This window comes from Podarcis tiliguerta (genome assembly GCF_965153285.1).
Source record: "Podarcis tiliguerta genome assembly, chromosome: 7".
NCBI lineage: Eukaryota > Metazoa > Chordata > Lepidosauria > Squamata > Lacertidae > Podarcis > Podarcis tiliguerta.
The window spans coordinates 43,715,486-43,740,501 of NC_139540.1; the positions used below are offsets into that span (position 1 = coordinate 43,715,486).

A 25,016-nucleotide genomic window follows, 5' to 3' on the forward strand; every position below is an offset into this window, starting at 1 on the left:
CGGGTCATGTGGCCAGCATGACTAAGCCGCTTCTGGCAAACCAGAGCAGCACACGGAAACGCCGTTTACCTTCCCACCGGAGCGGTACCTATTTATCTACTTGCACTTTGTGCAACTGCTAGGTTGGCAGGAGCAGGGACTGAGCAACAGGAGTTCACCCTGTTGCGGGGATTCGAACCACCAACCATCTGATTGGCAAGCCCTAGGCTCTGTGGTTTAACCCACAGCACCACCTGCGTCCCAAACACATGCATATCTACTTCACAGCAAAAAGATATAGCATGAATTTGGCACCTCAAAAGTGTCCCCTAAGCCAACCACAGCACTGTGCTTCACCTTAGGGTGACCCTGAACCTGCTATGCCCTACGCTTATGTTTTCCCCTTTATACTTCTCCCAGAAACACAACTATTTCACACTTGGGTGCATAGGCATGCCTGAGACTGAGTTTGTGTATGCAACTGGGGGCTACAGCCAATCACAGCTCCCTGACACATGCCTCTGTATGACACATTCACTGCCACATCCACATTTTACATGTTTGGGCACAGACACAAAACAACTTAGATGCATACCTAAAGTGTCATCCAGTCCCTTCCCTCCTCTGGCCACTGATAAGGCTGGCCTTAGATTAAATGGTGCCCTGAGTAAGGAATATATTTGGTGCCCCTTCCATTCAAATTTCCATTTCTTTCAATTATCTTGGGGGAGGGGTTATTGTATTTATTAGGTTTTATACTTTGCAGGTAGTACATAAAAGCAATATAACAAAACAACAAGAAGAATGTAAAGTAAACATGTGGGAAAGAGTAAGTATTATGACTTGAGAAATAAGTGAGAGGTTATCGTAAAAATGTAGAGTATGTCTTCATAGATCTTGGGTTGCTTTTATTTATTTATTGTCTTTATATCTCATCTTTTCTCCAGACAGGTCAATGTGATATACTTGGCTCTCACCTTCCTCATTTAATCCCCACAACAACCCTGTGAGGTAGGGCTGAGAGGCAGTGACTGGCCAAAGGTCACCTAGTGAGCTTCATGGCCAAGTGGGCCTTGACCATGGCCCTGGTCTCACACATCCTAGTCTGATAAATTGTGTGTGCATGGATCTGATCATAGCCACATACACTATTTGTTGAAGCGACACGGATATTGTATATTTCCGCACCAAATTAAAATAGCAACCGTATTAATTAGCACATTGCTGGTCATGCTGATTTGTGTTGGCAGCTTTACTAGTGAAGATGAACAGTTTTATCTTTTAGCTGCTGAGTGGATAGCCCAGTTGAGTAGATAGCCCATTACAGTTTATCACCAAGCCCCAGACTGCTTGCCTCTAGATCTTAGCTTGGGACACTCCCACTAACTCTCACTGTTCCTGAGGTTTCCATTCCACCAAGACCAATAACAAATTTCACCAACAGCTCCCTAAGAGCCCCAGCAGCAGCCAGATGTGGCAGAAGACAAAGACTACCATCTCCCTGCTTCCAACATTATGAGGCTAAAACCAAATCTAATCTAGGATTGTACCACCCCAATAAAAACCTCACATCATTCACCCAAATACTCAGTCACATTCATATTCTCTCCTTAGTTCATCAGGTACCAATTCCCAGTTCCCACCTGAAAAGCGGTCAGACTCCAACCCCTTCCCAACTGTCGCTCACCTAGGACAGAACTGCATGCCCCCAAGGTCCAGCCAAAACACAACCATAAAGGGGTGGGGACCCCCACTCATGATGCCCTCAAGCAATGCACGACAATTCTTTACAGATCAAGGAATAGATGTGAAAACTCCAGTTCCCTCTCCAGTAGTTCTCAATGCCAGATGCTGCTGATTGGAGAGCAGGCAATATATCTCAGTAAGAGATAGACAGGTATGGCCAATTCATACTTTGTGGAAGTAGGAAGCCAGAGGTTCTCAGCCACCACACCTCGCTTCTGATTATCTAGCTGCCGCCCATCCTCTGCTGTGTCCTGTGATGCAACTACTGTTCCTGACTCCCCTTGGCTGTTCAGAGGGAAGGGTAACCAGATTCTCACTATCACCTCACTGTGGGCAATGAACATCCAAGCTAGGAATACAGGCTTCATGTTGGTTATTAAGCCAAGAGGAATATACTTGGCGTATTATCTTGGTGCCTTGACATTAAGCCAGAGTCCCCCACTTCAGACATAACAGGTAACTGTGGCTTAATACAAGGCAGAAATGAAGTTCTGAAACAGCACATAAGGGTAAGAAAGGAGGGCATAGGGAGGAATGCTCAGCTCCAATGCATCTTCCCAGCTTCATAAACTGTGGTTTGTAAAGCCCTGAACAATTGCCCAAAATGTGCCAGTAAGTCGCAAATTAAGTTCCTAGCAATAGAACACTACCCACATAAATGGCCATTGATTGGCAATCCCAGCTTACCTTTGCAAGTGCAAATATCTGAGCTTTCGTGATATGTCCCTTCATCATCCTTGGCATACTGTTCTGAATAGACACATCCCTCCAGCTTTTGAACATGTTGCCTTAAAGTCTGGCACCTTTTTGAAACTAGGCTGTCAGGAAAGGAAAAATGAACAAGAACATTGTAATCTGTTTCGACCATTGTGAAGAGAGAGACATCTGGTAGGCCACTTGGAAGTCAGCCAGCGATGAAGGCTTCAATTAAAATAATGAACGCTTTCTCAGGAGTAGCACCCAACTCATTAAAGAAGCCCCCCATGTGACTTCTCATGTCATCAAAAGAACATCACTAGAGGGGGGGAAACAGGCTAGTGAAGGAGAAAGAAGGGGGACAAGTACAAGAGGATAAAATGGATTTTTAAAACCTATAAATGAATAATATGTTTCTCAGATGTTCTGTAAAGACTTGGATTGGAGCAGACTCACACAACCATCTTTTTTTACAGAATTAAAGCAGCACTTGTGGCGTGATATTTTTGGTATGCTGCACAGTTCTTGTGAATGTTCCAGCACACTGGCATCATGGTTTACCACAGCCCCATAATTCCTAGAAAAGCAGGTCACACCAGGAAGATACATTCAGCCTTTCTACTTAATAATCACTCAGTGCAATAAAATGTGCAATGCAGTGGTGTTAATTTTACTTCCTGGTTGAGAGGATATCTTTATGTGGATAAGGTATCTTAAACATCATTATTATTGAACTAGTCATTGTCCAAAGCCCAGCTTCCAATCCTCAGAAAGGAAGATTGAGTTATGGTGTAACCTACACAGGTGTTCTCAAAGGCAAACCCACCGAGTTCAATGGGGCTTACTCTAGGATTTCGGCTGAAGCAGCCAGTGGAATATTTTGAAAGCATGCAGGAATGTCAACTGGGGTCTAGGTGTCTGCTACACCTCATCACAGTCTAAGCCTGAAGTTGGATCTGAATGTGTTTTGATGCTGGATCAGATAAGTCTAGCAACATTCAGGTGTGGGCATTCCTATTAATTTCTCATAATATTGTTCAAGTAAAGTTAGACATCGAGCATTATTCTCTCCAGGCCATTGATAATGACAAAAATAAGCAAAGCCTATGTCACTCTGCAAGTGCTTAATAAAAATGCGGTGCTGAACCACGCTACCCTAATTTGGAGCTGTGGTCATCCAGTAATGGAGTAAGGAAGGCTTAAATTAGAGGCTCGGCATAGCAGAATGCAGTTGCTAATGAGCCAGCACAGAAGTTCCTTCTCAAGCTCATTTAGAGTTTGTAATGGCAATTGGTTCATGACATTGTGAGGTCATTATAGTGGCCAAATTATTTTAGTGCAGCTCTTCAGAGACCTTGTTATGAAGCCAATATCGAGGTGATATTACAATGGTAAAATTATTTCCACGCACACTTTGGAGAAAGCAGCACTACAATGCTCTTAGGGTGAAACTGCACTGCAAGATTACAATCTGAAGTGAGAGCACAATGCAAGTCTGTGGAGATTAGACTCAATTATGATGTCAAAACAAAATGAAAAAATGTCAATGCAAGTTATACCATTAAGGTCGAGACTTAAACCTAGGAAAGCTCTGCATTAAAATCCCACGTTACCTTTAAATCACATTCTTGTGCTTAGGTGTTGCAGCATGCATGCTGAATGCTTTGTTCAGCTGTCTTCCGCCAGTAGGGCACGAGATGTTCCACAGGTGATCACTGTTGCTGAATCGTGCAGGTGTTGACTGAGTTAACTAAAAAAGACCCAAGAAATGTAGCATTAATAGTTGCAGCTTAGCAATGGCACAATAACACATGCCTCAATGGTTCTTCCCTCTTCCCTCTCCCAGGAATGACCCTGGCACCAGATAGGCAGATAAGGATAAGAACCGAATGGTGCAGTAAGTCCCCCCCCCCCATCCCAAGTGTTGGCCTAAGCTTAGGGAACTCTATGTGTTGGGCCAGCACTGAGGACCCCTAACTTTTTTCAACTTTCCTCTTTCACTGAATTTTCTGAGAGTATTAAAAAGGTATGGGTTGAGTCCTGAATCACATACCTGACTCAAAGTCATAAATCAAGTAACTGTCACCACGAACACACGTGGGGCCTCCTGACAAGGTTATGTTTACCAACTGGTGGCCAAATGATAACAAAGTTCCATGCCGCCATTTGCCATTATGAAGAACTTCACATATGGTCTGCACGTAGGCTTAACATTTCTTTAGATGGAGAATCAGATTCATACATAGACAAGAACTTGATGGCTGCTTTGCTGCCTTCATTAACATTGATGGGGCAGTCCTTCCAGGTAAGAGCTCAGTATGGATAGAAACCATAAAACTATAGATTGTGGCAACTGCAGTCAGATTTCAGGGACTGCAGTGAATATTTCCTTTTCCGTTTTTGTGCAAGCATTTCTTGTATATATTTTGTGTACTTTCCCCCATCTCATTTCTGTAGCAACTGAACGGGTTTGCTTCGAGTTTTAAATTCAAATGATTACAAACCACATTCCCTGGTACCAAGCTCATGTCAGAAAAATGCAGGTTCTGAATGAGAAAAATGAATTAATTCGGCAACCTCCCAAATCACAGCTCATATATTTCAGCCATAAGGTTTGTAACACTCGGTTTTGTTGTACCTGTTCTTGCAGGGAAGCTTTGTTGGTGGGGTGGGGTGTTACTGCCAAAGATTTGCTCTGCTGCTAAATCTGTTGTCATGTATATGCAAATAGTTAATTGTGTTTTATACCTGCATTATCGGTTGCACTGATTATATCAGCCTCAACCTGTGTATACTGATACCATTAATTAGCATAAAGAGTTATTCCTCAAAACCCCATGGCTGTACCTCTGACTCATTTGTCATGAGGGTAGTAGAAGTCAAGCACAGTGCAGTAATATACCAAATTTAGCCTCTGAGATGCAATCATCTTTATTAATTGTCTAATGTAGCAGAGCCTGATGGAGATAATACCATCCTGCAGGGTGCTGATAACCTCTTACTTGTCTCTTAAGTCATTTGAAGCCTGATAAAAAAATGTATCAAAGGAACTTCTACCCGCTGGGCAATTCCTTTTATGGTGGGGTGATCCACGGAAGGGCCCACCACACTCGTGCTTTTTCACGTGGGTGGATTCTTCAACATGCCACTGATGCAATAATCATGCACTAGTAGAGGGTTTATACTGGACCATCCACACATCATTCTTTGTCATTATTCTGCTATGTTTCTCTAACGTTGCCGCATCACTGGCCATCTGGGGAGAGGGGCACTCTTGCACTATAGTGCACCAAAAGTGGGACTCAAAAAATCCCCAAACCCTGGTATATTTGCGCTGTAGAAAATAGCTAGATTTCATCCAGACATTATGGGGCATGCAGTGATTGAAAATGAAGCAGTATACCTACCCCAAAACCTTTGCACGTACAAGTACTGTAGGTACCAGGGAATGTAGTGTCGAAAGCAGCATTGCTTATAATGTCCCCATAAGCACAAATAATCACGAATGCACAATTACAAGGACATATGGAGGAGCCCAGAGAGCAGACTACATGCCAGAACCATTTCCAGAATCCGCTACCTGCACACTGTATTGTGACTCAAATGAACCAGACTTCTGGCTTCCTAACTATGAACCCTACTCAATTCTGTATGAATCCAGCATGTTAAAGAACAGGGCTCAAACTGCATGGGATGTTCTGTTGCAGGTTTTTCCCTCCACTGATTTAAAATCAGATAAACAAAAGTAAAAAATTTGGCAGAAGACCAGCAGTGCAGGCAGATGGGAAGGGGCTGTTTTAACACTTTCCCTTCTGGTTGTTTTCATATTGAAATCAGCTCCTGCAGCTGCTTTTTGCTCCATGTCAGAAGAGATACAGGTACTTCTACTTTGTTTATTTGTTTAAATGTTTTCTATTCCTCCTGCCCTTATCAAAGTGCACTAAAGGCAACTTGTATACTTTGGAAATGCAGAATAAATACAAATTGCAGTCAATAAAAAAATGGGAGTTGAGACATCAAACTGACCTAATAAAGAAGACACTCACTGAAATAATATCATTGCTTGCCTAAAGGTGAGCAGCATGGAGGTCTGGCTCACCTCTCTATGCAAGCTATTTCAAAAATCTGGGCGCCACAACTAAGGCGGTTCTCTCTGGAACAGATAAGAAGAGGGCCTCCGTAGTGGAAGAGAGCCCCATGGCAGGTTTCACTTGCGGGGAGGCAATTCCAAAGGTATTCCGGCAATTCCAAACACAGCTGGTGGGAGATGATGTTGAGTGGACAAATGGCCAGAGATGAAAGAGTTAAGAAACTGCCTCTCTCCACCACTCAATATACCTTTTATTTCATAAAAAAACCAAAACACCGGCCTCTTAAATAGCTGCTTTGGGGTTTTTTTTAAAAAAAGATTGGGGTGGTGGTAGAAACATCTGCAACCAAGCATCGCATGTAGTGTGGGCCTAAACATCCACAGTAATTGAAAATGCTTACAAGAAGTAGGGAAACAGCATTTAGAAGCAAGCGGGCCTCTGAGCATAGCTCCCACTGTGCCACTTAGAAAACGGACCCTTCTTCATCTCTTTATCATTTTACTTAAGGTATTGTTAATGTGTGGAATAAACATATCTCCCCAATAAAGAACTGCTTCTAAAACAGGAGACCCGCTTAATGCTTCCATTATTGATCTGTGCAGAGGTGTCTCGTGCCAAACGGCTCGTTCTCTTCTCTGCAGCTCCAAGGAAGCAAGCCGCATTTGCTTTTGGCAAGTTATGAACTCGCGCATTTTATGCAGCACTAATATGAAGCGAATGCCCTTATAAATAATCTACGCAAGCAATCTTTGACATTAATATACTTTTAGTGATACTGAACCAGGGCGGATAAAGTTCAAGAAGAAGACCTACGACATTAAGGCCTCTGAGGTTTGAAAGCTACACAACTGCACTTAAAACAAAACAAAAAAAAATCTTTACTGTATTTGGTTTTTGCCACCTGCTATTATATTTTCTGTTCACCTCCCATCCACATTCCACTTATAAAAACAGTTTAGTTTTTATGGGAAGGTATGTCAACAAAAGCAATAGCTTGGATCCTGAGAACCAGCAGCAGAAGGTAATTCATAGAAGGGAATTTATTCATCTCTTCTTTCCCCCTTGAAGCCCCCTAAATGCTTCTCTGGGGGGGGGGCGGGTCAAGGGGCCCTCCTGAAGATCATAGGTGTGTAGGGTGGAGTGCAGGGAGCTTCTGGGGTATGGCTCCCAAATCAAGGAGATTTACCTGCTACAAGTAGGTTTTGGAAGATTCCTCCTCCTCCCCTCCAGCTTCCTGCACCTGATTCTTCACTGTTCAGGAGAAGATTTGTGACCTTCTAGAGCAGAAGCCTTCAACTTTTTCAGAGCCAGCACCCGCCTTTAACCCAAACATGCACTTAGGGACCCATTTCTTAATTTTTTACCACATGTTTGCGTGGTGGTTGTTCCGCTCCTGCTGCTCAATAGCATGTCCTGATTAGGGATGTAAGAAGGAATCATTTTCCATTCCTCCCTGTTGCATGAAGTAATGTTTCCATTCCTGTGTAATTTGCCTACTGCCAAAAACTATACTATTCTTATTGATGTCCACCGTGGCGAAATTACACAATTTAGGTAATTAATTACATAAATGAAGATGGAATTGTCTAATCCCCTTTTAAAGCCAACCAAGATGGTGGCTTCTTGTGGGAGCAAATTGCATAGTTTTCCTACGTGTTGTGTGACGAAGTATTTTCTTTTGACTGTCCTGAAACTTTTAATAGTCATCTTCACTGGATGTCCGCAAGTTCTAGTGTTATGAGAGTGTTTCTTTCCAGGCTCTCCATGATAAACCTCTATCATGTTCCTCTTATTCGATTTAAACTAAGACACCCACCCACCCACCCCACAACGCCCAGCCTTCTTGTAGTGATCTGCAAACTCACCCTAGGCTCCTTTCTTCCCTGTCTGAGTTTGAGCTGCATATAAACGCTCCATCTGACTGAGGTTTTGGACCCTGCTTCCCTTCTCTGTGTTGCATACCTGACCACCCAGGCCCCCTCTGCCATCTGGATGAAAGATACTGAGACTCCAACTCTCGAGTGGTTCAGTGTTTCAGTTCATTAGTTTTTGTTATTGAAATGGGAGTCTCATGGGAAGGTGATCTCATCATGTACTGAGTTTCACTTTTTGTAAAAGAGAGAGACAGAGAGAGAAGCATACCTCCAGGTTACTTAATTTTTTAAATAGAAAAATAGACTTAGACTCTGTGAGGCAGGAGATGGTACAAAACATGCACGCAAGGGTGGCCATTTGTACTTTTCAGAGTATAATCCTCTACTTGGAGGTGTCTTCTATTGGAAGGACTGTCCAGTCAAAGTCCAGTGTAAAGATGAAGGAAGAGCAGAGGCCTTGAAGTTGCACATCAACAACTAGCAACTGGACAGCAGACTGAACAGGCACATTGGTCACCTGATCATTGGTCTTCCTATGTTTTGTGAGTTGAATTGCTTTTCTGTTAAATTTTAGCAACTATCTCTCAGTCTGCATTTATACATATAAATTAGAATATGCATACCCTCCAACATTTCTCTGATGAAAATAGGGACATCCCATTGCATAATGATGGTTTTACTATTTATACCCGACACATCTTACTGGGTTGCCCCAGCCACTCTGGGCAGCTTCCAACATATAAAAAAAGCATATCAAGACACTTAACATTAAAAAAAAAAACCTTCCCTGTGCCTTCAGATGACTCGGGGTTGGATAACTCCATGCCCTACAATATTTCTCCAATGAAAATAGGGAAATCCTACCATATCCTGAAACATTTCTCCGATGAAATTAGGGACATCCTAATGAAAAGTGGGACATTCCAGGATCAAATCAGAAACCAGGATGGCTTCTATAAATCAGGGACGTCCCTGGGAAATAGGGACATTTGGATGGGTTTGTATATGCAGTTTTTTAAAATGCAAATCAATGCAAAGGGTTAAATTCCCCACTTCAGATGGGGGCAAAGGGTTCAATACCCTCTCCTGTCTCTGCTGCCCAGCCTATCAGATCTTGATCCCCTCCCATTGGCCACTGTTTTGTCAAAGTAAAAAGCAATCCCAGCTTGCTAATTAAGTGCTTAACATAATGTGTAGTTTGTCCCCTGGACAACATGCCTAGTAGTGGTTTCTGGTGGGAGACTGCCTTTGCAGATTGCTTATTACTGCCTGGCTTTCTTGTTGGTCTGCTTGAATGAAAGTATGTCGGTGAATCTCTACCACACATCTGTCTGGATGTCACAGTGACTAATACAGCATTCTGTCATCCTCCAACATTAAGCATCGCCTCCCAAACTCCAGACATATAGATATGTGATTACACTACCATGCAAGTGAAGTACCAGGCTGTGACATACCCCTCAACTGTCCCAATTTAAGCGGGACATCCTGTTTTGGGGAACCGTGCTCTTGCACAAGTAACATGACTTGCGCAGGAGCATGGCCCCAAAAGATGTGCATCCCAGTTTTACAGTGGGGCATGTTGGAGGGCATGCTGTGGTCAGTGTAAGTAAAGCATGTGGTCAGCAGCTATTGTGTCAGTCACACATACTTAGGTTTGGTTACTGAATCAGCTGACTCAGTAGAATATGGAAACATTTATGCCACGTGGCAGGGTTCTATTTCAACATGGGAGCGGCTAAATCTCAAATTTCCCTGGAAGACAGGATCACACCATCTCACGTGGAAACCCTCCACCTACTCATGGGTATATTTTGACTAGCTGATGTTACTAAGTGAGGGCACCATGGCACTCTGCACATGTTTAAGGCACTTTATAGGTTGTCTGCAAATCCTGGAGAAAATGTGAGGTTTAGCAACCGTAGCCCTACCAACTCAAAAAAACCCCAACAACTGCCAATTCAATCTCTCAGCTATAAGCCTATCCCCCCTTTTTTGCCACATTTTGAATATCATGTGTATAGATCCATGTTCAGTTGTGCGAGCCGATGAACCCCACCCCCCAAAAAATCTTATTTTCTGTTTGAGTATTAACTAGATTGCTGCAAAACAAAAACCCCACTGGCTATTGTAGTCTTACAGAAAATAAAGAAAAAACAAGCTTCCAAAAAATGAAGATTTTATGCAGTGCCATTTTACCAGCAGTGTGTCTGTCTTCATTTGCAATAGCAGATAAATAAATTCCTGGTAAAATCTGTATGACACTGCCCTTGAACATAGTCTCTGATGAGCAAGTTGATATAACATTAAATCCTTCTTCTTCTTCTTTAAATTCTAAGGCCGACTCCAAATGGGAGAATTGTGAAATAGATGGCTTTAAAAGGACAATATGACTTTAAGATGTACAAATACATAAAATCGCTGAGAATTATACACTTTAGGCATTTCATGGAGCCTGAGAGAATCAAGGAACATTTCAGGGAGATTACAGGGAACACAAGGGATTTTTCCCCCTTTAAAATTGTATAGACAGAGCTGACTTTGGGCACCTGCTGAATTACTATTAAAAATTAAATTACTAAGCCTAAACTAACTTGAAATTTCTATTTCCAACCCAGTTTGGAGGTAGTTCCGCAGGCAATGCCCAAGGAGTACCATGCCTTCCTGAAGGCAGCAATGTAGCTGAAGCACCTTGCTAATTGTTCAGTCCTCTCAATTTAATATTAACAATGGAAAATGCTAGGTCAGAATCATATTCAGTCTCTGATGAGCCTCTTTCCTCGACCAAGTTATCAGAGATCCAGATTGTTGCAAAGGTGAGCCTGGAATCAGAAATGGCAGATGAATCTGTGTTGCATTTAAAGAAGTTTCAGAGATAGTTCTGGGTTCTTTGTATCCCAGTTGGACCCACCCTACCCCGCGTGAGGTTTGGAATCCCAGATGTCACATGGAAAAGAGACATCTCCTGTTACGGGGCCATCAAGTAACACTATCTTGTTCCCCCAGACTGAAGCGGACTGTTGTTACTTTCAGTTGCTATTTGCTCTGAAAACAGTGTCTCCTGGATAACAAGGGGTGACATGACACAGACTGCAAATACCATATTGTGGCAGCTGGGAAGATAATGTGTGTTACCAGAGAATTCACAAAGGGGGAAAACTTTGAAACACTTTAAAAATGCAGGTGCACAAATTACTCATGCCAGGAGCAGCAGTGGCATTTTGTAATAAAATCGTATGTTTATTCACCATCGTTGAAGGTGTGCACCTTACAGTTTTCAGAGAGAAGGTTGCACAATGCTGGATAGTTTGCCGAAGGATTTAATGCCTGTACAGAAAGGAAATGCAACTTATCAATTTATAGGGATATATTCCATCCTTCTCCTGGCAGATGGAATGCTTGCTGATGCTTTAGGGAGTTTGGCAAATAACAGAGGGCTCCTCCAGATGATCTGCTTATTGAACATTCATCCTGCTTTGCTTGCACAACAAACAATGTAGAGGTTAGACTATACCCAGTCTTTATCGAGCATTCATTTGGATTTGTTTGCGGGTTTGTTATTCAACAATGAGCCTTCTCCCTGACTTGCTTGTGCAGTATTTATACACCTTCCTGTTGATCATTTGTTCATCCTTCACTTTCCGGTGCATTCCCCCATAACTTTCCTAACAGCAAAAGGTCTATTTCTTTGTTTTTAAAAGTGTAGACGTTGCACTAGGGCAACAAAGCACTTAAATCCAAGGAGGTGCTGAGACCATTTCTGTATTTGATAGATTCCAATTGTTCTCTGTGTTCTTCATTTATCTGAAAGTTCTGTGCCATGACAAGAAATCAGGGTTCTTCGTATTGTTGAAGGCTGTTATATCTTCCCTCCTGCAGATTTTAGCCAGTGCCAGCTTTCTGCCCGCTTTTTTGTGTTTGTTTTGGCTCTACTGAGGTTTGACTTGCTGACTGTTCTCATATGTATGTGGAAAATATACTACAGGCTGGTTTTCTGTATGCTCCTATTTGAACTGTGGTAATTTGGGGAGGATGGCCTCCTGAAAGCTTCCATATGAATTTTTCTAATGCTGGAGGCACACTAGCTGTGTGCTCCTGTTGAGTATGTAGATTGAAAATGTCGAGCAAAAGATCTGAATATTTAAATCTCCCCTCCCCTCCTGCTTATAAAGTAGCACAACAATTACCTGAAGAAGAAAAGAAGATTATGATTTTAGCTTGATAGTGAATTGAGCGAGCTCTGGAAAAATATTAATCCCTCACATTTATTTCATGTAGAACTGGATTTGCTTTTGATACTGGAAAGGCAAAATAAGACCAGTGAGACAAGAACTCGGCCCATATTGAGGGAGTTGAAAGTGGTATTCCATTTTTGTCCCTCTTTGGTCAAACAATGCTTTAGAAAGCTGTCTGAAGGCATTGGATTAATCATAGGTTTACTGTGGTTTATTGTCTGCACATCACAATAAAACCATACTTAATGGTTTGCCATGAACACACTGGTCTGAATCACTTTGTTCCTCCCCACTGGTGTGTAGAGGAAACAAACCACAACCTCTGCATTAGCATTATGTCCAAACCAGAAGTCGTGGTTTGTTTCTCTCTAAACAAACCATGAACCATAGTCAATGTTTGTTCTTGGCTTATTGATCATGATTTTTTCAAGTAAAGCAAACAAAAATATTGGTTCAGACATAATGCTATAGCAGGTTTCCTTCTCCCACACACAAGCAGGGAGGAGCAAAGCAACCCAGATTGGCACACTGTTTGTAAACTATTAACTATGGTTTGCCAAGCTGTGTGAACTGGGCCATATAATACCCTGTCAGTGACTGATATTCTACATTGTTTATGTTTGATAATATGATCTGCATGGTGTTTAATCTGTTTTCTGAGGTCTCTGCATTGGCCAAACCACATCACACACGAAGTTCTTGACATGTTGAGGGGAAGTGGAGATGGAACCATTTCTTCAGCAGGTGAATCAGAGTGTTGCTTGATGCATATTTAAATTGAGCAACAGGAACAATAAATGCCTGTACTGAATAAATACAAAATGCAACACTTGGCTCTCCAACTGCATTTCTTTCAGTCAGCCGCACTGGGGTGTGGTTCTCAACATTTATATATGTACCTCAAAAGAGTAGAATTATGTGAATCTATAACATGGCTCTTTAACAAATCTATTCTGACTTGACACACAATTTGACAGAACGTTATAGCATGGTAGAATAATACAGGACAACAATGCCAATTCTTCAGCTGCCTACTGCAGGGAACCATCTCTAATACATCATGCTGTAAGGTCACCAAGGTCAACTTTCTCATTAACCATATATATTCTCTGTGTAGTCCCGTAGTCATTATGCAAAATGGCAGCATATTAATTGCAATGACTTCTCATCTAAATGAATTTATTTCAAATCTCACTTAATTCAATATTAATTAAAATTAACAATTTGTGGCATTGAGCTATCATCTGGTGAAACAATTTTTATACTCTTCTTTTTCAACTGATCAGGTCAAGCTGCATAATTTCCTCTTCTGCAGCCCACGCCTATCCATGTACACACAGAAGGAAGTTCCACTGGGGACTAATGCCCAGGTAAGTGTTTTTAGGGTGCCACCCACAGAGCAGACAAAAGCAGGTACTTTCCCCCGCCCCACCATGGTACATAGGTAAATTATGGAATTCACTTCCGCAAGATGTTGTTAACCATTCAGGTAGCTCAAGAAAGAGACAACCAGCATGCTTATGAGTACCAGTCACCATGAATCAATAGTCATTATGTTCTGCTTGTAGGCTTCTTATGTGCATCTGGTTGGCCAATGTGAAAGACAGGATACTCGACTAGGCAGACCTCTAGCCTGCTTCATCAGGAATATTCTCTTCTTTTATGTAAAAGGCAGATGAAAAATTGGAAGTTCCTCTTTTGTATTTTTTTGCTAAGGTTTTCTTTTGCTTTCTTTGTGTTCTCATCTCTTTCCCTTTCCTCTATTTCTATTGTCGCTTTTCTTTTTCTGTTTTTCTACTTTGTTTTCTATCTTTTGTAGCTGCAATTTTACTGTATTGCAGGGGAATCTCAATAAAGAAACTTAATAAAAAAAAGAAAAGAAAGTTGACCCTTCATCAGAGGGTTAAGGACCTACATACACAAATAAAAAGACAGAACACAGACAGCAGACCTTATTTTCAGTAACCATTGAGTACTTCCACAAATGGACAACTTACAGGATCTGTACCAGCCACAAAGGGAGTCAAGCAAGGGTGTATTCTAGCCCCGACACTGTTCAACTTATATATAAATGATATTGCCTTGTGTCTAACATCTCCAGAGTATCATGCCCCTAAATTGGCCACAAAACCCATCTCAGTTCTATTATATGCAGATGATGTGGTTCTTCTATCCCAAACAAAAGTAGGCCTAAAAAGACTGATCAGAGCATTTTCAGGATATTGCCAGAGAGGACAGCTGGCCGTGAATTACAAGAAAACCAAAGTCATGGTTTTCTCAAGAAATTATAGGGCCCATAGATGGCGCATGGACAACCAGCTAATTGAACAGGTCAAAGTTTTCAAGTATCTTGGCCTTATTTTCCAGTCTACGGGGTCATGGGGAGCACACCAGAAATGTGTAAAAGAAAAAGCGTCCTAAAGCGCCAAAATTCTGACATGTTTTTTCCACACAAAAGGTGGTAAACATCAGTCCTGGAAGTGTTCCAAGCTAAACCCCTAGCACAGTTATTATATGGCGCTCACCTTGGATCTACGGAAGCTGTCCAATTAAAGTTCTTAAGGCAAAAATTTCTCTCTACCACCCTGAGTCCCAAACGTATCATTGCGTCTAATCTTCCCTTGGTAGAATTACGGATCTGGAGTAGGACACTTAACTATTGGCATTGCCTAAACTCAAATCCCCCTGCTCTAATATCCCTTGTTGTTGTTTCCGACTCTTCGTGACCCCATGGACCAGAGCACGCCAGGCACTTCTGTCTTCCACTGCCTCCCGCAGTTTGGTCAGACTCATGTTTGTAGCTTCGAAGACACTATCCAACCATCTTGTCCTCTGTCGTCCCCTTCTCCTTGTGCCCTCCATCTTTCCCAACATCAGGGTCTTTTCCAGGGAGTCTTCTCTTCTCATGAGGTGGCCAAACTATTGGAGCCTCAGCTTCACGATCTGTCCTTCCAGTGAGCACTCAGGGCTGATTTCCTTCAGAATGGATAGGTTTGATCTTCTTGCAGTCCATGGGACTCTCAAGAGTCTCCTCCAGCACCATAATTCAAAAGCATCAATTCTTCGGCGATCAGCCTAATATCCCTAGTGCTGCAAAATTGTCATAAGAGCGCCCGGACTAAAATTGTCTATCAAAAAATTAACTCTTGTGGTTTATCACCACAACAGCTACTCACTTTGGGTTTTAGTAAAGCAAACAGTCTAATTTGTCATGCTACCCTAAATGATATCGAGTGTCAGAACAACTTAGCCACAATAAGGAAATTTTGCCCATGGTATGACTATTTACCAACTTCCCATTTTGTACTTGAGGGACGATTCCAACATATTCCACACAAAAAACGCTTATGTCCCTGTGGAGATGGCAGTACCGAATCGGTGCTGCATGCCCTTCTGGCTTGCACTCTTTATAAAGACTTGAGGAATGAGATTATCACCCCTCTTTTATTGTCCATTCTGGGTCGCCCAAGCACTGCCACAGTGTCCTTTCTCTTGGCAGATCAAGATGAGCAGGTGACAGCAAATGTTGCAAGGTTTTTAGCTGGGCAATCAGAATAAGATCTACTATTTGGCCATTGATTCAAAACCCTACAGTGTATTTTATACTATTAACTTCTAATTTCTATTCTTTGTATATTGTATTGTTGTTTTATTGCTATGGCTGATGGCTGATGCAAATAAAGAGTCATTCGTTCTTTCAACCATTGAGTACCTTCTCAAGTTTATGGTGAGCTTATCTCTGCATGGAAATAAGCAAGGCAAGCCTTTGTACCATGTACTATATTACATGGTGGCCAACTGGCCTCCTTTGTCATGCCATCAGTGAACATTCATTTTGTGCAAATTCTGCACCAAGGCCTACTTAGGGGTCTCTTTTCTATAACAGTCCTGGAATCTGAGGAGAAAACAAATTCTGAACATGTGCAAACTTTATTCTCCTTAGCCCTGAGTAACTACAGATTTCCAGCCTCCCTGCCTCCTTAGAATATAAGAGCAAGTGGCTTCTGCACACATTCTTAGAGTTTTGAGTTAAGAATATATATATATCTTTCCCCACCCAAGCCTGCTCTTGGTTTCCTCCTCCCTGCCTGAGGCAATTTTTCACAGAAACCACAGGGTTGCTTTTTCCCTTTTCTAGGTAACTGGGATGGGGCAAGAAGTCAAGAAACGGTGTAGATTGCATGCACAGCAGCTGCCAGAATGGACCGCTCTAGCTTCAGACATTTTTGAAGAGATGGGAGAGTGGTGAATGTGGGCTCTGGCCTGGGAGGCCTGGCGTTGGGGTCCCCCACCTGCTCTTAATGACTAGTCTCCACTGCCAGTATTTATATTGTATTCTGAGGCTTTGGGGAGGAAAAGAGTGCAGGAGTTGTGGGGAGGGGAAGCAAACGCATGTAAAAGAAAACATTTTGCATCACTTTGTTTGCCTCAGATCATATAACCTGTGTGATTAACAAGGGCCTTTTTATTTTTTTAACACTATCAGTAAAGGGAGAACATATGCAACTTCTGAAGTTTACTTGTGGTGCTGTCAAGACTGGGCCATGGGCACAAGTCAGAGGTAAGCCAGGAATGAGGTGTAGCCAGTAGGGAGGTTGGCAAATTCTGACAGAAATGGAAATGAGAGTGAAAACTACCGGTGTTTGCTTATTTGTCTGCTGCCCAGAATGGAAATCATAGAATCATAGAATGGTAGCATCAGAAGTGACCCCGAGGGTCACCTAGTCCAACCTCCTGAAATTCAGGAATCTCAACTAAAGCATCCATGACAGATGGCCACGCAATCTCTGCTTAAACACCTTCAGTGAAGGAAATTCCACCACCTTCTGAAGGAGTCTGTTCCTCCGCTTCACAACTCTTACTCTCAGAAAGTTCCTCCTGGTGATTAGTTGGAATTTCCTTTCTTGTAACTGAAGCCATTGGTTGGGGTCCTACCCTCAGAGCAGGAGAAAACAAGCTTGTTCCATCTTCCCTGTGACAGCCCTTTAGATATTTGAAGATGGCTATTATATCTCCTCTCAGTCTCCTCTTCTCCAGCCTAAACATACCCAACTCTCTTGACCATTCCTCAATAAGGTTTGGTTTTACAGACCCTTGAGCATCTTGGTTGTTCTCTTCTGCACATGTTCCAGTTTGTCAATATCCTTCTTGAATTGTGGCGCCCAGAACTGGACACAGTACTCCAGGTGTGGTCTGGCCGAGGCAGAATACACCTGGAGTACCGCAATGACAATGTACTTTACATAATTAATTACATAAATTCGGTAAATTACATGATTTTTGCCAACAATATGAATAATGTAGGTTTTGGCAGAAGAAAAGCTGCAGTGGGATGGAAGCAGTGCTGCATGCAACAAATACAGAGCAGAAAAGTAAACAATGACTTCTTATATCACTGTTCAGTAGTCAAGACTGAATAGGGCCAAAGCAGGTCACACGACCAAAGAGGGAACTAGAACTGAAGATGGAAAAGTCAGGATTAAAGGACAAACCAGAATGCAGATTAGAGGAGTCAGCTAGGACTGCAGGATACAGGAACACATCACAGCTCAGGAAGGCCTCATTGCTTAAGAAACATTTAACTGGAACAGAAAGCTCTCTTAGAGTGTTTCCCATCCAATAGTCAGTGTGGGTGGGCAGTGGCTGGCTGGGCAGCAGCAGTTAAGGGCCTGAGGATTTAACACTGCCTTCACCACACTGGGCAAACACACACTGGCCCAAAAGCTCCCAGTTCAATTCCTTTTTTTATTATTATTATTTTTAAAAAATATAATTTTTATTCAGTTTACAAATAAGAAAAATTAATACAATTCAAACAATTTATAAAACCATTCTCTCATTTTTTGACTTCCCTCAACTTGGCTGGTACTCCTTCCCTTCTCTCCCAGTTCAATTCCTGGCATCTCCTGATAAATGTCAACCTTGGGCTTCACCACTGCATCTCAGTGTGGTGTAGTGGTTAGAATGCTGAGCTGACACCTGGGAGAATGGGGCTCAAATCCTCACCCAGCCAGGAAGCCCACTGGGTGACTTTGGGCCCATCACTGTCTCTCAGTCTAACCTACCTCACAGAGTTGCTGTGAGGATAAAATGGGAAGAGGAGGGGCTCATGTCCACCATCTTGTGCTCCTTGGAGAAAAGGTGGGATAGAAATGCTAAGCAAGCAAGCACATTCAGCACAATGTGGGTGTAAAGGAGTTGCTCCCTAAAAACTGGGCCAGGGGCAGTGCAGAGGTGTGGGTGTGTGCTGGCCAGAACAGAGCTAAGAAAACAATGTGGTTGCCCCTGTTGAACTGGGATTGAAGGAAGGCATGCATATACCCTTTACCAAGAAATGTGAAATTAGATTCATTATTCCATGGAGCTGTATGTTTGCCTCTGTAAGCCTTACAGAGAATGACAACTGTAGTCAACAGAAGACTTATTTTTGTATCCATATATGTTAGTTGTTTCATTTGTATTCTTTGTACCAAATCTTCTTGCTGAACTTCTGTAACCAAGGGGAAAATCCAGTACAAATTGAAGGTGTTTTACAACATGGTGCAGAGACTTAGAATTCATTAGTGTACTGGCTAAATCACACAGCTGCACAAGACATTATTAAAACATCTCCAACTGGAGGGAGAGTGGACACAAGACTTGAAGTTGGGGCGGGGAGGAGCCTAAATTTGCATTTTCTTTTTGAATCTTTCTGAGGCTCGCAAATATGTATTTCGTTTGTACGGCATAGCTGGCCTAGAACAACCACTTATTTCTGTGCATTTTTAATATAGGTTAGCTTTAATGAAACTATGTTGTGCCTTGATATCAGCCTAACATGTCCACAAAACAGCATGGGCCTTGGCTTCACATCAATATTTCCCTGTCAGAGGTATACTGGAATAAAGGTATAAACTTAGAAGCCAACCCAGCAGCATGTTAATTATCAATGAATTCAAAGGGAATCTACCTTGAAGGAGGAGACTATTGCGCAGCCACAGCTCCCCTTGACGCCAATAGGAATGACACATGTGCATTTATGACACAGTAAGACCTTGGATTAGAACGGCAGGGTCTAGTCATAGACTAGCTAATTCGTGCGGTCGTAAGACAATAATGAGGCCTGAACATTGTGGGAACTTCCACCATCTCCAAAGTTCATAAAGCAATGTGACTTTGGGAAATATTCCAGCAAGGTACTCCCCCCCACCAGACTTAAGAAAATGAAACAAATCTTATAGCAGGGAGAGTCTTTCCTGGTGAATCAAATAGCTGTCTTGACTATGACTTCAGTCTTAAACCTTAGAAACAAGCCAACTTCAGTAAGTGGATTCCCTACAGAAGGATGGACCTCAGCGGTGGTGCCAACTTGAGTAAAATAAAATATTGGGGAGGGGGTCCAGGTAAGCCCTGCCCCACATAATATTGGGCAATGTGCATCAACTTGGGGGGGGGCTTGCTTCCTCAAATATTCTGTTGGGGGTGGTTGAAGGGACATTGGCCCTTAGGAGTTATGTCACCCTGGTAAAGCAAAGGCACTCTGAACCTTTGCAGTTATTATTCCCTCCTATAATCCCCGGAACTGAAAAAAGTAGCCACAGCCCTGGCATAAATTATTCCCTGCTCATATTGCAGATCAAGGCCTGAGAGACTGTGACTTGTCTATGGTCACTTCTTATGTTCAGGGCTTACAGCTCACACATTTAGGCAAGCCAGCTTTCAGAATAGGATGGAAAGATTATGCAGGCAGAAAGACACACAGAATGGAGGCAAACCCCGTACAGCTGCAGTGAGCCCATTTGGTGACAGGTGACAGAACTGAATGGAACCCACAGGGACAGGATGTGAATCAAAGTTGCCCATCGCTGCCCTCAAAGTGCTTCTTTCCAAGAACAAGTGGGAAAACTCCAGCACAATTCCTCAACCGCCCTCCCTTGCGCTCAACAGTCTCAAAGCCGCTAATTTGTCTGAAGATTATAAAATTGTACATTTATCATAGTGATTAAGGACAAACATTTTTCTCCTTGAATCAATTTAATAATTGTCTGGATCAATTATCTGGGAGCAGAGCATCATTAAAATGCATTTGTTTTCATCCACAACCATGAATCTGACTGTGTGTCTTGCTGCAAGGGTTCATATTGCATGGCATCAGATTGTACCTGTCATTAGGCAGCTGCAAATCACCTTGTATCTCCTAATGCAACATGACTGTCAAGCCAATACAATATTCTATAGTCTAATTTTTCAGTCAATTCCTTGTTTTTGCTCTCATAAGTATACCATTGTCTGGAGTCCTAAACAGAACCCAGGTGCATTATGTTGGACCCTGTTTAAAACGTGTAATGCCCACCAAGCAGGGAAGAGACTTACAACACAACTCTGTGTCAACTCAAAAATAAGTCCCACTGAGTTCACTAGGGCATAATTCTAGGCAAATGTGTATAGGATTTCAGTCTGGGAAATTTCAGGGGGAAGTTACTTCACAGAAGCTGACCAAATGAAGAGAGGGCTTTGGTTTTACTGTTTTGTGGTCAGATGCCTCCTTGTTATCTCTTCACCCACAGATTTGCCAAGTGTAGCACAGTATCTAAGGCAGGCTTCTCCTGAGCGTGAGAGACGAGGAGGTGCAGCCACTGGAGCTGCACAATAAGGCCTCCTCCCAACGATGCATTCTTCATGCACCTCCCAACCTTCAGCCCAGTCTCTGAGATATAGTAATGAAAGATGAGATCTCTGAGATATAGTAATGTGGACACCATTCTACATGTTATGCTCAAGGCAGACACCCTACACTAATGGCCAAGAGGAGCAAGCAAGACCCGTCAAACATTATACTATACGATTTGTCTTGTTTATTGTTTTGTTGTGCAAATCTTTGCAGCAGGGCAAGCTCAAAGCAAGGGGGCTGAGGGTTAAGTAAAAATTACAATAGAAGGAGAGAGATGTTCTTAGCCAGCTGAAAACTCCCTCATGGTAGTAGAAGCCTTATTCAGAGACCTTGAAACTCTGCAACTCCTACTAAATTGGTACACTTAAGTGCATTTTAAGTAGTCACCAACTTGGCCTAGCTTGGAGTTGCCATGATAATATCCTAGCTCTGCAAGAGTGCCACCCTAGGGACCAGCTTTTGGGGCTATGCTTGGATATCACAAACATACGCATCAGCCTTTCAAAATATGCTTGGATGTCACAAAGTGAAACAGCTATGTTGCATCAGGGTGGTTGGCTTGAGTAGGCTACAAAACAATTACAGGAAGACTAATCTCATAGAACATCAGAATAAAGCTCCTTCTCTGGTGTAGGCTACCATTCCTGATCATGTTATATGTGTTTTCAAATGCCATGTAATGACTATCAAATGAGGTTTTATGCCGACTTCCATCTTAGTTCCAAGATCATCATATCTCTGCTTCCCAGTGACTCTTGCCCAAAGCAGTGTTCCCATACAGATAAGTGATATACTGTCTTCTTCACCTGTGGACTCTTGATGTTATTTCATGGCTTAATAAACAGCAGGAAATTGTTATTCCCTCCGGAGACTAAGAACATCCTCTCCAAAACAAACCTAGGGTTTACCTAACTGAACAAGTGCACGCTTGTCTCTGTTGTCTATGTCAGGATGCAACTTCCTGAGCTGATGAAGTTGAATAAAATAACAGATTTTTCTCCCTCCCATCATGACTGAAATTTATTTGGAAGGCAGAAAACAAGACAATTTGAAAAAGAGACAGGTCAGAGGCTTCAGGAAGTTTACGTTTGGATGCATATCTCATTCTAAATACCTGCATGTCTAAAAAGGATACCCCCTGCTCAAAACCCAAGTTCTTTGTATGCACTTCCTGTCCCTCCCCTCAGTTGCACATTACCTTATGAACTGCTCTCCCCCCTTTTTTTTACTGCCCCCTCACCACCACCCAACAGTGATGATGTTCCTTTGGCTTGCATTCTGTTTTTTAAGACGTATGTCTGTTTTGGAACTTGGTGAAAAAGAGATATGAATTACAAATATTATGATGCATTAAGATGTGAAAAGACAATGGTTAAATAACAAAAGCTGAAGGTCTGAGCCTAGAAAAGAAATACCACTGGAATTCCATCAGAAGGAAAGATAAATGAACAGAACTACAGTGACATCTGCTGGTCTCTTCGTTGGCAAGACAGGTCCTGGAAACTGACAGCAGATGGTGAGAATAGAAGTTAAAAATATAGATATTCTTCATAAAATGTTACTGATGTGCAGCAACTATGATAATGAACTCTAAGCATAGGACAAAAACCCAGTCATATATTTCAGGAAGTTGTAGTATTATTCCTGCAATCTCATGTGTAAAGCAAGGTGACAAAACAAACCATTACATCATTCAGCTGAATTGCTGGGCATAAATGTTACATGTGATCAGTAATTTGAGGTGGATTAATTTCCAAATGTCCCTCTTAAGTCTTGTTAAATAAGTGCTGTTTCACCCAAATACCCAGAGCATGCTGCTTGAAAAACACTAGACACACAAATTTGGATATCTCAGAACAATCTGCCACTTCTTAATGCATCTATAGAAGATGGCAAGAACTATAAAAGTATTCTGACCATGATTGGTCCTTAAGGATACTTAAGGATACTGTTATGCAGATATTTAAAGACTGTCATGAATAGGGATTTGCCATTTAAGCATTAATGGCTTGTGCAAGTTTTTGTTGTTTTAACATAAACTGTCAACCTCTACCTTCCCTGAAAATATTCAGTCGGGGTACTTCTTTAATTTTGCTTTGGACCACAGCCACAATTTTCCTTTGCCTAGAGAATTTTCTAAAATAAACTTTGTACTATATAATCTTTGATTTAGTCCTAAAAGTTAGGGCAACAATTATAACAATCCTAGGTCAGTTGGTTAAGGACACTGAATCTGCTGCTCATAGGAGCAAGTTCCATTGCATTCAGCGGGGCTAGTTCATACTCAGTGGAATATACCATACTTCTGAGTAGAGATGTATTGCAGTGCACTGTTACTTAGAAGGAAATTCCTTATGCATCCATGGAACATTGGTGTGTGTTTTTTTAAAAAATAGAACTGAAATATTAATTTATTTGGAATATTATTTTTACAAATTAAAGAAATTTGTATCCTTCTTGGAAAAAACTGAACTACCGCAGTACAGATGAAAGCTGGATACTACTTAACGAAGATGGTAGTTTTTCTTCACTAATTAATTAATTTAGAAATGTGTCACATAAACACACTGGCCACAATCCAGCACTCCACAGGGATCCTGCATCATGTATGGCGCTTTCCCTGCACTGAAGAGAATGTTGAAACCAAGAGCTCCATTTCAGAACGAGGTGGGATGGGTAAACACTGGGAGGCAAGATTCAAAGCAGTGTGTTTTAAGAACACATCTTATGGTTATTTTCCTTCTTTTAAAAAAGCATTTAAAAACAAAAAATTGGTCACAGCAAAAACACACACTTTAGAAGAAGAAGAAGAAGAGTTTGGATTTGATATCCTGCCTTTCACTCCCTTTAAGGAGTCTCAAAGCGGCTAACATTCTCCTTTCCCTTCCTTCCCGACAACAAACACTCTGTGAGGTGAGTGGGGCTGAGAGACTTCAAAGAAGTGTGACTAGCCCAAGGTCACCCAGCAGCTGCATGTGGAGGAGCAGAGACGCGAAGCCGGTTCCCCAGATTACGAGACTACCGCTTTTGTTTTTAGAAAACAAAAACATTCAAACACCGCTTCCTTAAGAGGAAAAAACCACCCCTTAACACAAGTACAGTGGACCCTCGGTTGCAAACGTGATCCATACGGGATGCACGTTCGCAACCTGCAGTGGCGCGCCTGCAGGTTGCGATTCGGTGCTCTGCGCATGCGCAAAGCACGATTTAGCTCTTCTGCACATGCGCGACTGCCCAAACCCGGAAGTAACCCGTTCCTGTACTTCCGGGTTTCGGTGGTCTGTAACCCTAAAAAACACAACCTGAAGCGGCTGTAACCCGAGGTATGACTGTAATAAGGCTGCTAAAATGTTAAAGTGAGCCTGACTATTTCTTCAGACTGCGGGAGCGATTTTTCAATATCTAGCATATAAGAGGACATAATAAAACAAGGTTAGCCTTGCACTCATACATATGCCGACTCAGAAACCAGCCTCATTTAGTTCAATGGGGCTCACGCCCAGGAAAGTCTGTATAGGACTGTTGCTTAACTGTTCTTTTTCTCCTATTTTTGTTTTCCTTCCCATATCCTTTGCAAGACGGCCAGCCAAGTGATGTGCAACCTATTGGTGCTAAATACAGAGGTATGTGTTAATATCTGAACAGCATCACTCTGGTGTGGTTTGTTTTGTGCAGAAATTATTGGAGATAAGAAGTTCAAGCCAAGGACAGTGTTCCATAAGTTCCTGAAGAGACCACATTTGAG

General features: G+C 42.1%; 2 protein-coding genes across 9 annotated transcripts in view; both read right to left on the reverse strand.

Annotated features, from left to right (window-relative positions):
- Positions 1–25,016, reverse strand: part of RIOK3 (RIO kinase 3) — a 910,199-nt gene that overhangs the window by 377,142 nt on the left and 508,041 nt on the right. The gene's annotated exons all lie outside the window — the stretch shown is intronic.
- Positions 1–25,016, reverse strand: part of LOC310682651 (uncharacterized protein) — a 142,927-nt gene that overhangs the window by 75,047 nt on the left and 42,864 nt on the right. For all 8 annotated transcript variants that reach the window (XR_014514066.1, XM_083451692.1, XM_083451693.1 and 5 more), the window contains 2 exons: positions 4,035–4,171; positions 2,413–2,543 (listed from right to left, as the gene is read on the reverse strand). Coding sequence is in view for 7 of the 8 variants with exons in the window: in XM_083451692.1 (XP_083307818.1) it covers positions 2,413–2,508 (96 nt within the window). In the remaining variant the exon portion in view is untranslated. The remainder of the gene's footprint in view (positions 1–2,412; positions 2,544–4,034; positions 4,172–25,016) is intronic.